General features: G+C 41.7%; 1 protein-coding gene across 2 annotated transcripts in view; it reads left to right on the top strand.

Annotated features, from left to right (window-relative positions):
- The window catches only part of homer1 (homer scaffold protein 1), a 35,682-nt gene that overhangs the window by 14,977 nt on the left and 3,205 nt on the right, over positions 1–17,500 (top strand). For both annotated transcript variants that reach the window (XM_077243940.1, XM_077243939.1), the window contains exons 3-7: positions 1,043–1,199; positions 5,624–5,755; positions 9,391–9,483; positions 12,656–12,906; positions 14,258–14,417. In XM_077243940.1, coding sequence (XP_077100055.1) covers positions 1,043–1,199; positions 5,624–5,755; positions 9,391–9,483; positions 12,656–12,906; positions 14,258–14,417 — 793 coding nt within the window. The remainder of the gene's footprint in view (positions 1–1,042; positions 1,200–5,623; positions 5,756–9,390; positions 9,484–12,655; positions 12,907–14,257; positions 14,418–17,500) is intronic.

The following is a 17,500-nucleotide window of genomic DNA, read 5'->3' as shown; positions in this document are numbered from 1 at the left end:
GTGTTTGACTGTGTGTGTGTGTTTGACTGTGTGTGTGTGTGTGTGTGTGTGTGTGTGACTGTGTGTGTGTGTGTGACTGTGTGTGTGTGTTTGACTGTGTGTGTGTGTTTGACTGTGTGTGTGTGTGTGTGTGTGTGTGTGTGTGTGTGTGTGTGTGTGTGACTGTGTGTGTGTGTGTGACTGTGTGTGTGTGTTTGACTGTGTGTGTGTGTGTGTGTGTGTGTGTGTGTGTGTGTGTGTGTGTGTGTGTGTGTTAGAACAGCTGATGTCAAAGCCTCATCAGCCAATTTGACTTTTATCTCTGTGTTTGAACAATGGCTCTGTGTGTTGTAGTCAAAGTCATTGACAGCCGTGTGATAAGAGCTGATTTCCTCTAGACTAAACACACACACACACACATAGACACACACACACACACACATACACATACACACAATGTGTATAATGACAGTAGTAACGTGATGTATGAGGACATTTCCTGAATCTCCTGTTTCCTGTGATGGGTAGATTTAGGGTTAGTGTGTGTGTGTGTGTGTGTGTGTGTGTGTGTGTCTCCAGCTCTAGTGCTGCTTTAATATGATTAATTAGAGTGTGTGCTGTTAAATAAGAGTGTGAGACACTGGAGACTCGATCCGTCTGACCCACATTCAGCACACACACACACACACACACACACACACACACACACACACACACACACACACACACACACACACACACACACACACAGATCAGTGTGAGGAACTGGAATAAAGCACAGGGACTCAGATAAGATGTTCTGTAGGAGCAGGAACAGGGAAGCTCGCTGTGCATGCTGGGATTGCGTTGGGCTGGTGATGATGATCTGATGATAAACACACACAGATTGACTCGAGTCCTGGACTAAAGCGACGTGTTAATAGTCATTCTCCACAGAAAATCCTTCCTAATCCAGGACGAGTCCTAATCTGACTGTAGATGGGCTGCTAAACTGATGGAGGATTGTGGGTAACGCTGGTTTCCCATCATGCACTTGTGTGTGTGTGTGTGTGTGTGTTTGCAGAGAGCAGCCGATCTTCAGCACCAGAGCGCACGTCTTCCAGATCGACCCCAACACCAAGAAGAACTGGGTTCCCACCAGCAAACACGCCGTCACCGTCTCGTACTTCTACGACAGCACACGCAACGTCTACCGCATCATCAGCCTCGACGGGTCAAAGGTCAGCCGGCCTCAGCTCCTGCTGTGACACTCACATGAGCTTCTTCCTCAGGGTTTCTGTCCTGTTTTCCAGCTCGAACACTCTCCAATCAAGATATAGTTACTGGAGGAGAAGCAAAATAGCAGATACATGATTTTTCCTGTTTTATTTACTTTGCCATAAAATCATTTTTGACAGTGTACTCATAGCCGCGAGAGTGAGACAGCGAGATGATTGACAGGACGATAGCGGAGGAAAAAACTCAAGATATGTGTTAGTCAAAAAATATTTCTTTCTTTAATATAAGTGAGTTTGTATCTGAAAACAACAACAACAACAACAAAACAATTAAATAACATGTGGACCACAATCTGAGCGTTCATTTTAAAGGGAAATTTCCAAATATCTCTTATTTATTTGTTATAATGTTGTTGTTTTATGAATTCCGTCTTAATCGTTTTGTTGATGAAAGTTTAATAGGCCGACTATGCGGGAGTTTTTTATAGTAGCCTACTATTTTATTGTATATATACCGAGGCACTTCATAAACCCAATTAGAAAGCTAAACCGTTCTAAGCATGAACTCTAGCAAGATCAATGAAGATTTTCATTTGGGTTTATGAAGTGCCTCGGTAAATATACATATGCTACACATCACATTCTTTATGGGTATCGAGTTCATGGTAGCCTACTAATTGCATAAGCTCCTGTGGTTTTGATGCAATAGCCTACATTTTATTGACGCATGCATGTTTCTCATTTTTATTTTTTGATTATACAGCCATGATTATGACGGGCCGACAGTTATGCCAGCAAATTTAAAGAACCGGCAAAAGTAATGATTATTAATATGTCAAATACAGCAAGGAGACATTTTAATTGTGTATTAATAAGCAAGTGTTTTTCGGCTGCTAAGATGAAGTTTTCGATGCTGACTCGCGATCTTCGCAGTAGTGAACGCGCCAGAGAGAAATGCACTTTTCATACTATATAAGCAGAGAGTCTGTTTTCTTTCGTTTTGATTTGTCCTGTTTAAAAGTAGACATTTCAATATATATTTATCAGGCATGTGAGGCAAGGCTTCCTTATACGCTGAGTTTCGGTTCATTTATGAGACGAGCTGCAGGTCACGCGCCGGCGCCTCCGTGTCCTGATTATCTATTGTCTGCTATATTTACTTCTTATTTATTAAATCCAGGCAATTGGTTGATGAAACATTGATTAAAATTAAGATACAATTAATACAAAATGAAATTCACTTTAAAGAAAGGCTTTGTGTTTTCTGTCTGAGGTCTCTGTAAAAGTTTTAAAGTCTTTTAGTGCCGCTTCAGAGCGGTCGCGTCCCTAACGGAGAACTGCAACGTCCATAACATTGTTTTTTCCTCATAAATGCGAACACGAAAAATAAAATAAAATGAATATTTTATGTTCTGTGGAGAGCCAACCCTTCTTCATCCAGTGGGTGGTATTACTTTTGGTTTGCGCAGTGTAATTCACAGAATTACTAAAACATATTTTGCCACCTAAAAGTTAAAGATTTTTTATTTCCCTCATATTAATTATAAAACACATGTGTACTTCCCTCATATTAAATATAAAACGCATGTGTATTTCACTCATATTAAATATAAAACGCATGTCTATTTCACTCATATTAAATATAAAACGCATGTCTATTTCACTCATATTAAATATAAAACGCATGTCTATTTCACTCATATTAAATATAAAGTCAAGTCAAGTCATCCTCATTTATATAGCGCTTTTAACAATGTAGATTGTTTCAAAGCAGCTTTACAGAGATAAACATATAATTTAAGGTAACAGAGATTGGTTTGGTTTTATAGTGGTTCTTGAAAAATGTTTTTTCCAGCTAAAGTTAGTTTTGATTGATTCACTTCCGTCTAAATGATCATTTGTTATTAAATTAGGGGCCGCTAAGACGACAGCGTTCTCTCTAAACAGACTTTAAACGTGAACCTGTGATAGACGCTGATGGTGTTCACATGCGCATTAAGAATTGATTCTATAGTTATGTGCGTTTGAATATATGTGCGCAGGTTTATAATTCCTTACAAACCATGCCTAAACAAACTACTTGTCTATAAATTTTGATGCAGAATTTTATTTTATCTTATCACTTTGGGTAGGTACGCGAACCGAAAAATTCCACAAGGCTTTATCTGTAGAGTGGTATAGGGATCCTCCATAGGGAGAGGCTAGTTGGCACTTCAGCACTGCATTGTCATCGGGTCCAGGTGAAAGTCCTTCGTCAGATCTGGATACGGCCTGGATCCGGCAGGCTGCGGGAAAACCTCGGGATAAACAAAGACACTAAAATTAGCGTAGATGCCATTCTTCTTATGATGTAACGAGTACATCAGGATTTGAGGGAAGTGTTCCCAGTTCCGGCTGACCTAATCTAAGCAGCCTAATATTGAATTATAGAAGTCTATAGAGTGTTATGTGAATGCTAGGTCAAAGAGATGCGTTTTTAGTCTAGATTTGACAGACTGTGTCTGCTTCCCGGACAATGTTAGGAAGATTGTTCCAGAGTTTTGGTGCTAAATAGGAAAAGGATCTACCGCCGGCAGTCGATTTAGATATTCTAGTGATAATGATAATAATGATAATGATATCTCCTAAAGGTAGCATGTACAGAGTGTGTGTGTGTGTGTGTGTGTGTGTGTGTGTGTGTGTGTGTGTGTGTGTGTGTGTGTGTGTGTGTGTGTGTGTGTGTGTGTGTGTGTGTGTGTGTGTGTGTGTGTGTGTGTGTGTGTGTGTGTGTGTGTGTGTGTGTGTGAGGGTAGCATGTACAGAGTGAACAGCAACGGTCCTAGTACTGAGCCTTGTGGTACGCCATACTGAACTTGTGATCGATAAGACATCTCTTCATTTACTGCTACAAACTGATAACGGTCAGATAAATATGATTTAAACCATGCTAATGCAATTCCACTAATGCCAACATAGTTTTCTAGTCTATTTAAGAGAATGTTGTGCTCAATGGTGTCAAATGCAGCACTAAGATCGAGTAACACTAATAGAGAGACACAACCACGATCGGATGATAAGAGCAAATCATTTGTGACTCTAATGAGAGCTGTCTCAGTGCTATGATGCGGTCTAAATCCTGACTGGAAATCCTCGCAGATACAATTTCTTTTAAGAAAGGAACACAGTTGTGAGGATACTGCCTTTTCTAGTATCTTTGACAGAAAAGGTAGATTTGAGATCGGCCTGTAATTGACTAATTCTGTAGGATCAAGTTGTGTTTTTTTAACAAGCGGTTTAATCATAGCCAGTTTAAAGGGTTTTGGTACGTATCCTAGAGACAAAGATGAATTAATGATGTTAAGAAGAGGATCTATGACTTCTGGAAGCATCTCTTTCAGTAGTTTAGTCGGTATAGGGTCCAACATACATGTTGTCGATTTAGATGAATTAACAAGTTTGCAAAATTCTTCCTCTCCTATGGCAACAAATGAATCAAATTTTACCTCGGGGAGACTATAATGCACTCCCTGATGCGATGCTGTAGTAGACGGTTGCATAGTTATAATTTTGTCCCTAATATTATCAATCTTATAAGTGAAGAAGTTCATAAAGTCATTACTGCTGTGTTTCTTGGAAACTTCTGGGCTTGAAGCTTTCTTTTTCGTTAGTGTAGCCACTTTTTCAAATAAATACCTTGGTTTTATGTTTATTTTCTTTTAATAGGGTTGAAAAATCAGCAGATCTAGCAGCTTTTAAAGCCTCTCTGTAAGCAATCGAGCTCTCCTTCCATGAAATCCGAAATACCTCTAGTTTTGTTTTCTTCCAGTTGCGCTCCATTTTTCTGGCTGCTCTCTTAAGGGCCCGTGTGTGTGTGTGTGTGTTTGTGTGTGTGTGTGTGTGTGTGTGTGTGTGTGTGTGTGTGGTCGCTGTACCACGGCGTTGGACTATTTTCTTTAATCTTTAAGCGCAACGGAGCAACTGTGTCTAAAGTGCTGGAAAGGAGAGAGTTAAAAGTTTCTCGTTTTTCCTTATTTCATTTCAAATTGGAAATGAAATGGACGGAAGATACCCTTATTGTTCCTCTATGTTTTTTTTAAACCACAGGCAAACGTTTCTTGTGTAAGTGTTCTTTAGCTGTTGATTTCTGTTCATGATATTCAGATACAATTAAATGTTCTGCAATGAGACTAAATGTAAACAATATTTACGTGTGTTTTTGTTTTTACCTTATTGGAATCGAAATTAGGAATCGATAAGCAGAAACAAAATCGGAATTGTTAAATTTCAAACAATACCTAAACTCTAGTCGTTTGTAATCTGATTTCTGAAAATCCGCTTCAGTCTCGGATCGGGTTTCACGTGTACTCTCTCGTATACTCCAACAGAATAATGGAGTTGTGTTGAGTTCTGAGACCGGCTGATGTGTTTGTGTTGTGTTGTGTTTTCAGGCCGTCATTAACAGCACCATCACCCCGAACATGACCTTCACCAAGACCTCGCACAAGTTCGGGCAGTGGGCGGACAGCCGGGCCAACACCGTCTACGGCCTGGGCTTCTCGTCCGAGGCGCTGCTCAGCAAGGTACACTCTACACACTCTCAATATGTGCATTTCTACAGCAATCTCCACTCTACACACTCTCAATATGAGCATTTCTACAGCAAACTCCACTCTACACACTCTCAATATGTGCATTTCTACAGCAATCTCCACTCTACACACTCTCAATATGTGCATTTCTACAGCAATCTCCACTCTACACACTCTCAATATGAGCATTTCTACAGCAAACTCCACTCTACACACTCTCAATATGTGCATTTCTACAGCAATCTCCACTCTACACACTCTCAATATGTGCATTTCTACAGCAAACTCCACTCTACACACTCTCAATATGAGCATTTCTACAGCAATCTCCACTCTACACACTCTCAATATGTGCATTTCTACAGCAATCTCCACTCTCTACACACTCTCAATATGAGCATTTCTACAGCAATCTCCACTCTACACACTCTCAATATGAGCATTTCTACAGCAAACTCCACTCTACACACTCTCAATATGAGCATTTCTACAGCAAACTCCACTCTACACACTCTCAATATGAGCATTTTCACAGCAATCTCCACTCTACACACTCTCAATATGAGCATTTCTACAGCAAACTCCACTCTACACACTCTCAATATGAGCATTTCTACAGCAAACTCCACTTTACACACACTCAATGTGTGCATTTCTACAGCAAACTCCACTCTACACACTCTCAATATGAGCATTTTCACAGCAATCTCCACTCTACACACACTCAATGTGTGCATTTCTACAGCAAACTCCACTCTACACACTCTCAATATGAGCATTTTCACAGCAATCTCCACTCTACACACACTCAATGTGTGCATTTCTACAGCAAACTCCACTCTACAAACTCTCAATATGAGCATTTCTACAGCAATCTCCACTCTACACACTCTCAATATGAGCATTTTCACAGCAATCTCCACTCTACACACTCTCAATATGTGCATTTCTACAGCAAACTCCACTCTACACACTCTCAATATGTGCATTTCTATAGCTATCTCCACTCTACACACTCTCAATATGAGCATTTCTACAGCAATCTCCACTCTACACACACTCAATGTGTGCATTTCTACAGCAAACTCCACTCTACACACTCTCAATATGAGCATTTTCACAGCAATCTCCACTCTACACACACTCAATGTGTGCATTTCTACAGCAAACTCCACTCTACACACTCTCAATATGAGCATTTTCACAGCAATCTCCACTCTACACACACTCAATGTGTGCATTTCTACAGCAAACTCCACTCTACACACTCTCAATATGAGCATTTTCACAGCAATCTCCACTCTACACACACTCAATGTGTGCATTTCTACTGCAAACTCCACTCTACACACTCTCAATATGAGCATTTTCACAGCAATCTCCACTCTACACACACTCAATGTGTGCATTTCTACAGCAAACTCCACTCTACACACTCTCAATATGTGTATTTCTACAGCAAACTCCACTCTACACACTCTCAATATGTGCATTTCTACAGCAAACTCCACTCTACACACTCTCAATATGAGCATTTCTACAGCTATCTCCACTCTACACACTCTCAATATGAGCATTTCTACAGCAAACTCCACTCTACACACTCTCAATATGAGCATTTCTACAGCAAACTCCACTCTACACACTCTCAATATGTGCATTTCTACAGCAAACTCCACTCTACACACTCTCAATATGAGCATTTTCACAGCAATCTCCACTCTACACACTCAATGTGTGCATTTCTACAGCAAAGTCCATTCTACACACCCTCAATATGTGCATTTCTACAGCAAAGTACGTTCTACACTCTCAGTATGAGCATTTTCACAGCAATCTGCACTCTACACACTCAATGTGTGCATTTCTACAGCAAACTCCACTCTACACACTCTCAATATGTGCATTTCTACAGCAAACTCCACTCTACACACTCTCAATATGTGCATTTCTACAGCAATCTCCACTCTACACACTCTCAATATGAGCATTTTCACAGCAATCTCCACTCTACACACTCAATATGTGCATTTCTACAGCAAAGTATGTTCTACACACTCTCAATATGTGCATTTCTACAGCAAAGTACGTTCTACACACTCTCAATATGTGCATTATTTAAATCTTAAATCACAAGAATTGTTTGTTTACCTGATGCTGATGCGTGACCTAAACTTCACTGAACATTCTGTTGCTCCTCCCATCCAAATAATCACAATATGCTTTGAGACTGTTAATATGAAACAAAGACTCAGCTTTTAAATCCTGTCAGATTCATCACTAGATTCTGTGTCTGACAGAAGAACCAATCATCTCTTCCTATTTACTACTAGTTACAGCAGCAAATAAACATCAGTGAACATCAGAAGGAATGTTGAAAGATTCAGAATAACTCACTGAAATAATCATCTCATGTGATCCATCAATCAGTGTTTAAACCCCGGAATAACGTCAATAAAACAGCTGGAGAACAATAATGTCACGTTTACCTCAGGAAAGATATTGAATGACCATAAACTCGATAGTCAGCCAGAAAAATAACTCTTGAGAGGAGCGTTCTCATACACACATGTACTATACTACATATTCATTACATTTTTACTCAACCTGTTCTCCACTATTTAATGTGTTTTGAATAAATCTATCATTAAGAGAAGTGAAGCGTTTAAAGCTTCAGTTCAGAGAGATTTGTTGGTGTTCTTAAATCATTTTTGACCGAAAATTCTTTTTTTTTTTTTCTTCATCGGAATGGTACGAAATTTGGTAAAGGTTTTGAAACTTGCTGTTTGTGAACACAAATGAAAATCATGCACATGATTGGAACAGGTTAAATGGTCCAGAAAACAATATTCACACTTGTGTTTCTCGCGGTCAGAAACGAGCGCATTGTAAATGAATGAGAGTTTCCTCTAGTGGAAGCGTTTGGAACTGCAGCCGAACAACATCTCACTGAACGCTCATTTACTGAGATATCAGCTCACATGTGGAGCACAACTGCCTTACATTTATGGCTTTGCTTAACATGCAGTTTTAGAGTAAAACGTGATTTTTGTTTTTCATATAAAAAAATGTTTTAGAAATGTTTTAACAATATACATACAATTCTGTAACTTTTTTTAAGTTCACATTTAAAAAAAAAACTTTTCTCACTTCAGCAATAATCTGCCAAGTGTCTCTTTGAAAAGAGATCAAACTTCAGTCTGTGCTTTAAAGCGTTCAAGATTTACCACAGTTTAAGTTGGAAACTTAATTTTCAGGTCTATGCTCAAAAAGTGAATAAATGGATTATAAATACAACATAAATATAATTTAGTACCATAAAATCCCCAAAAAATAAACAATATTAAATAAAAAAAACATTATCAAACTGAAATATATTACATTTATTTTATTGAAATAAAAAAATTCTGTAATTTTTGTCCGCAACTTGAAGAGCACCAGAGGGTTGAGAAACATTAGCGTTTACTGAGGCTGATGTAAATCCTATAGATGTATATATGACTCCGGAAGCTTGTGAATCAGAAGGAAGTGTGTATGTGTGTGTGTGTGTGTGTGTGTCTCTCTCTCTCTCTCTCTCTCTCTCTCTCTCTCTCTCTCTCTCTGATGCTGTTTCCGTCTGTCTGTAGTTTGCTGAGAAGTTTGCAGAGTTCAAAGAAGCCGCGCGGTTAGCGAAAGAGAAATCTCAGGAGAAGATGGAGTTGACCAGCTCACCCTCACAGGTATAAACGAAACCATCAACCTGTGTGTGTGTGTGTGTGTTTCTACTTCAATCTATTGACATCCTCAATCACATTGTCTCTCAAGCGCAAACCTGTGTCGTGCTTCCCGCGCTTCAAGGTAAGGAGCAAACGCTCACAAGTGTCAGAACATCCGTTAACCGACTGCGACCCGTAAGACCCAGATCAAGCATCCAGAACAGTCCGTCCCAATCCTCCCTTCAATCCCAGAACTAGTCCATCCCAATCCTCCCTTTAATCCCAGAACTAGTCCATCCCAATCCTCCCTTTAATCCCAGAACTAGTCCATCCCAATCCTCCCTTCAATCCCAGAACTAGTCCATCCCAATCCTCCCTTTAATCCCAGAACCAGTCCGTCCCAATCCTCCCTTCAATCCCAGAACCAGTCCGTCCCAATCCTCCCTTCAATCCCAGAACTAGTCCATCCCAATCCTCCCTTTAATCCCAACACCAGTCCGTCCCAATCCTCCCTTTGATCCCAGAACCAGTCCGTCCCAATCCTCCCTTCAATCCCAGAACTAGTCCATCCCAATCCTCCCTTTAATCCCAACACCAGTCCGTCCCAATCCTCCCTTTGATCCCAGAACCAGTCCGTCCCAATCCTCCCTTCGATCCCAGAACCAGTCCGTCCCAATCCTCCCTTCAATCCCAGAACCAGTCCGTCCCAATCCTCCCTTCAATCCCAGAACCAGTCCGTCCCAATCCTCCCTTCAATCCCAGAACTAGTCCATCCCAATCCTCCCTTTAATCCCAACACCAGTCCGTCCCAATCCTCCCTTCAATCCCAGAACCAGTCCGTCCCAATCCTCCCTTCAATCCCAGAACCAGTCCGTCCCAATCCTCCCTTTAATCCCAGAACTAGTCCATCCCAATCCTCCCTTCAATCCCAACACCAGTCCGTCCCAATCCTCCCTTCAATCCCAGAGCCAGTCCGTCCCAATCCTCCCTTCAATCCCAGAACCAGTCCGTCCCAATCCTCCCTTCAATCCCAACACCAGTCTGTCCCAATCCTCCCTTCAATCCCAACACCAGTCTGTCCCAATCCTCCCTTTAATCCCAGAACCAGTCCGTCCCAATCCTCCCTTCAATCCCAACACCATTCCGTCCCAATCCTCCCTTCAATCCCAACACCAGTCCGTCCCAATCCTCCCTTCAATCCCAACACCAGTCCGTCCCAATCCTCCCTTCAATCCCAACACCAGTCCGTCCCAATCCTCCCTTCAATCCCAGAACCAGTCCGTCCCAATCCTCCCTTCAATCCCAGAACCAGTCCGTCCCAATCCTCCTTTAAATCTCAACACCAGTCCGTCCAAATCCTCCTTTAAATCCCAACACCAGTCCGTCCCAATCCTCCTTTAAATCCCAACACCAGTCCCTCCCAATCCTCCCTTAAATCCCAACACCAGTCCGTCCCAATCCTCCCTTAAATCCCAACACCAGTCCGTCCCAATCCTCCTTTAAATCCCAACACCAGTCCGTCCCAATCCTCCCTTCAATCCCAACACCAGTCCGTCCCAATCCTCCCTTCAATCCCAACACCAGTCCGTCCCAATCCTCCCTTCAATCCCAACACCAGTCCGTCCCAATCCTCCCTTCAATCCCAGAACCAGTCCGTCCCAATCCTACCCTTCAATCCCATCACCAGTCCGTCCCAATCCTCCCCTTCAATCCCAACACCAGTCCGTCCCAATCCTCCCTTCAATCCCAACACCAGTCCGTCCCAATCCTCCCTTCAATCCCAACACCAGTCCGTCCCAATCCTCCCTTCAATCCCAGAACCAGTCCATCCCAATCCTCCCTTTAATCCCAACACCAGTCCATCCCAATCCTCCCTTTAATCCCAACACCAGTCCGTCCCAATCCTCCCTTCAACCCCAGAACCAGTCCGTCCCAATCCTCCCCTTCAATCTCAACACCAGTCCGTCCCAATCCTCCCTTCAATCCCAACACCAGTCCATCCCAATCCTCCCTTCAATCCCAACACCAGTCCATCCCAATCCTCCCTTCAATCCCAGAACCAGTCCGTCCCAATCCTCCCTTTAATCCCAACACCAGTCCGTCCCAATCCTCCCTTCAATCCCAGAACCAGTCCGTCCCAATCCTCCCTTCAATCCCAACACCAGTCCATCCCAATCCTCCCTTCAATCCCAACACCAGTCCATCCCAATCCTCCCTTCAATCCCAACACCAGTCCGTCCCAATCCTCCCTTCAATCCCAGAACCAGTCCGTCCCAATCCTCCCTTTAATCCCAGAACCAATCCGTCCTCACGCTCCTCTACTCCCCACAGCAGATCCTTTATGATTAATGTGCACTTGATTATCATGACATGTTGTCGTTTCTCTCACGATGTCGTTCAATTCCCTAAAACGAAAAGATCCGGGGCGCATCGAAGGTAAGACCGAGAGACGAGCCTGAACTCTCACTGATATTATCATCAGCTCAACTCTACTTTATTAATCCAATGTCAGATTTGTGTCGTGGGATATGAAGTGTGAGTTTCATCATAATGATCGTGATGATGCGTTCTTACAAGAGCAGAGATTCATCCTGACACGTTTTTCCAGAAATGCCTCTTTTTATGGATGTCTAAAGATCATTGATTATGAAAAAAATTTGATTTAACTCAAATCGTTTCTCATCGAAACAAAGCAAAACATTTAAAAACACACTTATAAACACACATCATGATGTGTTGGTACTGAAATTGATTAATGCTGATTTTGCATCGCATCTGAATAGATCAAATTAGATGATTTAGTGTTAGGCGAAACATGATGGTTCTTCAGCTACGTGGTTAATAATAATAATACGTTTAATTTATTTATTTTCCAAAACTCAATGTGCTTCACAATCAACAAACATAAAAGCATATATTATATCAAATCATCAAATGAATGATTCAATGCTGGTTTGTGACTGAGTTTTGTGTGTTTCTGACTGTTGTGTGTTTCTGACTGGTTTGTGTGTTTCTGATTGGTTTGTGTGTTTCTGACTGTGTTGTGTGTTTGTGACTGTTGTGTGTTTGTGACTGGTTTGTGTGTTTGTGACTGTGTTCTGTGTGTTTGTGAGTGTGTTTTGTGTTTCTGACTCGTTTGTGTTTGTGACTGTGTTCTGTGTGTTTCTGACTGTGTTTTGTGTGTTTGTTGTGTCAGGAATCGGCGCCGAGTGATCTTCAGTCTCCTGTGACTCCAGAGAGCATCAACGGGACAGACGAGAGAATGACGCCTGACGCCGAGAGCCGAGCTCACACACCGAGCTCACACACACTGAGCTCACACACACTGAGCTCACACACACTGAGCTCACACACAGCGAGCTCACACACACTGAGCTCACACACACTGAGCTCACACACACCGTGCTCACACACAGCTGAGCTCAACGCCGTGCCGTTCCCGCACAGGTCAGCTGATCCTTCACGTGTGTGTGTGTGTGTGTGTGTGTCGATTAATGTGTTCATGCATATTTGATGCTGCCCCCCCCCCCCCCCGCACAACATTACATTAAACACTGTGTTACACATACATTAAATATGCATGAAAATGCACTTAAATCATCACCCATGAGAAGCACTTCTGGCCAATTGGCATCTCTCTCACACACACACACTCACGGAAGCTTCATTATTGTGAAGTTCACCGTCACTGGAGATTTATGAGTGCTTGATCTTAAACTAGTCGTGTTTGGATCAGTGTGTGTGTGTGTGTGTTCATCAGCACAGATCTGAACTTATGTGATCCCAACAGTTGACAGGTTAAAACTCCCCACATTTAGGTAAGGGATAATGTACAAATAATCGGTTGTTATCTCAGAATCGGTTTATTCTGAAATCTCACACACACACACACACACACACACACACACACACACACACACACCTGAAGGGGGTTTATTCTGAGATCACAAACACACGCGCACACACCTGAAGGGTTTATTCTGTGATCTCACACACACACACCTGAAGGGTTTATTCTGCGATCTCACACACACACACACACGCGCACACACCTGAAGGGTTTATTCTGCGATCTCACACACACACACACGCGCACACACCTGAAGGGTTTATTCTGCGATCTTACACACACACACCTGAAGGGGGTTTATTCTGAGATAACAACCGCCTGGATGTACATTATCCCACTTATTACACGGCTACTTGCCACATCAGTAAATAATCAGACACGAAATATTGATCTGAGTCTAAATATTTTATCAGCTCTTTAAACGCAAAGCTTCGGAGAGAGCAGTTTCAGCGGCGAGATCACACTAGACGACATTTAAGAGATACGGTTTACAGTCATAACACTTATTACAGCATTTCAACACATTTATGATGAGATAAGAAATATTGATTTCAGTTTAAACTGTTTTAAAATCGTACCTGTTTGTATCTTATAATCCAACAGTGTACAAAACAATAGTCTCAGAATGGCAGCGTCTGCGTTTGTTTGAAACGAGAGAGTGAGTCCACGATACCGGATGGCATAATTAAATAACTCTACACAAAATATTGATTCGACTGAGTTTTAATATTTTATTAGATCACCAAACGCAAAACTTCCACGAATAAAAAACGTTCCTAGCGAGTGTACAATGACCCGGATGAGCCTGTGTTTCTGTTCTGTTATTATCTGGGAATTATAAACCGCTGGAAGGCGCGATTGACCAATCAGAATCAAGCATTCCACAGAGCCGTGTAATAATGAGGTGTATCAGACGCTCTTCATCTGATTCTGTTGATCTTCCGGCAGCTCGACGTCCATCACCAAACACTGGGAGGCGGAGCTGGCAGCTCTGAAGGGGAACAACGCTAAGCTAACGGCCGCGCTGCTCGAGTCCACCGCTAACGTCAAGCAGTGGAAGCAGCAGCTAGCGGCGTATCAGGACGAGGCCGAGCGGCTCCACACACGGGTCAGAACAAACACACTCTCAAATCTGGGGGAGACCCTTCTGTGACTTACTGTGTGAACCAGGAAAAATCATGCACCAATTATTGAATCACAAAGTAATGTTTTTTTCCTTTTAACAAGTGAAAATCATGCCAATAACTTTTTTTTCAATATATTATATTTTGAGGGAGTTGCATATCTAATGGATGCCGTGCATGAAAGGGTTAAATTGTCCTGGAAATCAGTCACACTTTATTATATACAGGTCCTTCTCAAAATACAAGCATATTGTGATAAAGTTCATTATTTTCCATAATGTAATGATAAAAATTAAACTTTCATATATTTTAGATTCATTGCACACCAACTGAAATATTTCAGGTCTTTTATTGTTTTAATACTGATGATTTTGGCATACAGCTCATGAAAACCCAAAATTCCTGTCTCAAAAAATTAGCATATTTCATCCGACCAATAAAAGAAGTGTTTTTAATACAAAAAAAAAGTCAACCTTCAAATAATTATGTTCAGTTATGCACTCAATACTTGGTCGGGAATCCTTTTGCAGAAATGACTGCTTCAGTGCGGCGTGGCATGGAGGCAATCAGCCTGTGACACTGCTGAGGTGTTATAGAGGCCCAGGATGCTTCGATAGCGGCCTTAAGCTCATCCAGAGTGTTGGGTCTTGCGTCTCTCAACTTTCTCTTCACAATATCCCACAGATTCTCTATGGGGTTCAGGTCAGGAGAGTTGGCAGGCCAATTGAGCACAGTAATACCATGGTCAGTAAACCATTTACCAGTGGTTTTGGCACTGTGAGCAGGTGCCAGGTCGTGCTGAAAAATGAAATCTTCATCTCCATAAAGCTTTTCAGCAGATGGAAGCATGAAGTGCTCCAAAATCTCCTGATAGCTAGCTGCATTGACCCTGCCCTTGATAAAACACAGTGGACCAACACCAGCAGCTGACATGGCACCCCAGACCATCACTGACTGTGGGTACTCCAGTGCTGCTTCTCTGTAGCCCAGGTCAGGCGCTTCTGCCGCTGTTTCTGGTTCAAAAGTGGCTTGACCTGGGGAATGCGGCACCTGTAGCCCATTTCCTGCACACGCCTGTGCACGGTGGCTCTGGATGTTTCTACTCCAGACTCAGTCCACTGCTTCCGCAGGTCCCCCAAGGTCTGGAATCGGTCCTTCTCCACAATCTTCGTCAGGGTCCGGTCACCTCTTCTCGTTGTGCAGCGTTTTTGCCACACTTTTTCCTTCCCACAGACTTCCCACTGAGGTGCCTTGATACAGCACTCTGGGAACAGCCTATTTGTTCAGAAATTTCTTTCTGTGTCTTACCCTCTTGCTTGAGAGTGTCAATGATGGCCTTCTGGACAGCAGTCAGGTCGGCAGTCTTACCCATGATTGTGGTTTTGAGTAATGAAACAGGCTGGGAGTTTTTAAAAGCCTCAAGAATCTTTTGCAGGTGTTTAGAGTTAATTAGTTGATTCAGATGATTAGGTTAATAGCTCGTTTAGAGACCCTTTTCATGATATGCTAATTTTTTGAGACAGGAATTTTGGGTTTTCATGAGCTGTATGCCAAAATCATCAGTATTAAAACAATAAAAGACTTGAAATATTTCAGTTGGTGTGCAATGAATCTAAAATATATGAAAGTTTAATTTTTATCATTACATTATGGAAAATAATTAACTTTATCACAATATGCTAATTTTTTGAGAAGGACCTGTACAGTCAAAATGAGTGCATTGGAAATGAATGGAAGATGAATGTCCTCTAGTGGAAGCGTTTGGAACTGCAGCCGAACAACATCTCACTGAGAGATCATTGTCTGAGATATCAACTTGATTTGGAACACAACTCGTTTAGATTTATGGCTTTGATTTTATCTCTACATTTTAGAGTGAAACTTGTAATTATTTATATATATATATATATATATATATATATATAAACATTTTCCTAATAATAAATGTAAACTTCTATACCTTTTTTTGTTTAACTTTTTTAAACTTTTAAACTTTTTCCACTTTTAAGTCAACTCACCTTTGTTTATACAGCACTTTTTACAGCACAGAGTGTTTCACAGCGGCTTTACAGAGATAACAGGAAAATAATGCAACAAAGTTTGTTTCTTCAAAGTTTGAAGAAAATATCATCACAGTCCAGCTTAAGTAAGTTCAGTGATGGTTCATTGCTGGTGTAAAAAAGTTATTAATTTAGTTAATTTATACATTATACATTTAGTTAATTTATAAATTATAATTTATATATATATATATGTGTGTGTGTGTGTGTGTATATATATATATATATATATATATATAGCTGCTCCCGACGAGCTGAGTGGCGCCTTGCATGGCTGACACTGCCGTCGGTGTGTGAATGGGTGAATGTGAGGCAAATATGTAAAGTGCTTTGGTGGCCATTGGGTCTGTTAAAGCGCTATATAAATGCAGTCCATTTACCATTTACCATATATATATATATATATATATATATATAGCCGCTCTGGAGAAAACCGTGATGTCATCGACCAGCTCAGTTCTCATATAATGCTGTCAATGCAGGAGATCAATAATATTGTTGAATATTAAATTGAATGTCCCCAACTAAGCAAGACAAAAGCGACAGGAACCGAAACTCCATCAGTGACAGAATGGAGAAAACCCTTGTGAGAACCCAGACTCAGTCGCTCAGTTCTCAACTGGCCAATGACCCAACAGTGTGTGATTATGATTATGATTCAGGCATTACAGGTCAGAGGTCAGATTGGATCAGAACGTCCAGAATATTATCCAGTTCCATCTGGTTGTAGATCAGATTCATCACGTCGGTATGGAGACATTACTGTGAGTTAGACTGCAGGGATGCGTTGTGGTCGTGTCTAGGTGCAGGTCCTCCATCTGATCTGGGTCTGGCCCGGATCCGGCTGACTACATCATGCGTTGTGGTCATGTCTTGGCGCAGGTCCTCCATCTGATCTGGATCCGGCCCGGATCCGGCTGGCTACATCAGGAGTTGTGGTTGTGTCTAGGCGCAGGTCCTCCATCTGATCTGGATACGGCCCGGATCCGGCTGGCTACATCATGCGT

Source organism: Siphateles boraxobius, unplaced genomic scaffold, assembly GCF_051911475.1.
Source record: "Siphateles boraxobius isolate OS27281-9 unplaced genomic scaffold, OSU_SipBor_1 253, whole genome shotgun sequence".
Classification (NCBI taxonomy): domain Eukaryota; kingdom Metazoa; phylum Chordata; class Actinopteri; order Cypriniformes; family Leuciscidae; genus Siphateles; species Siphateles boraxobius.
Note: the sequence above shows the minus strand (reverse complement) of the source record. Positions and strands in the feature narration are given on the sequence as shown.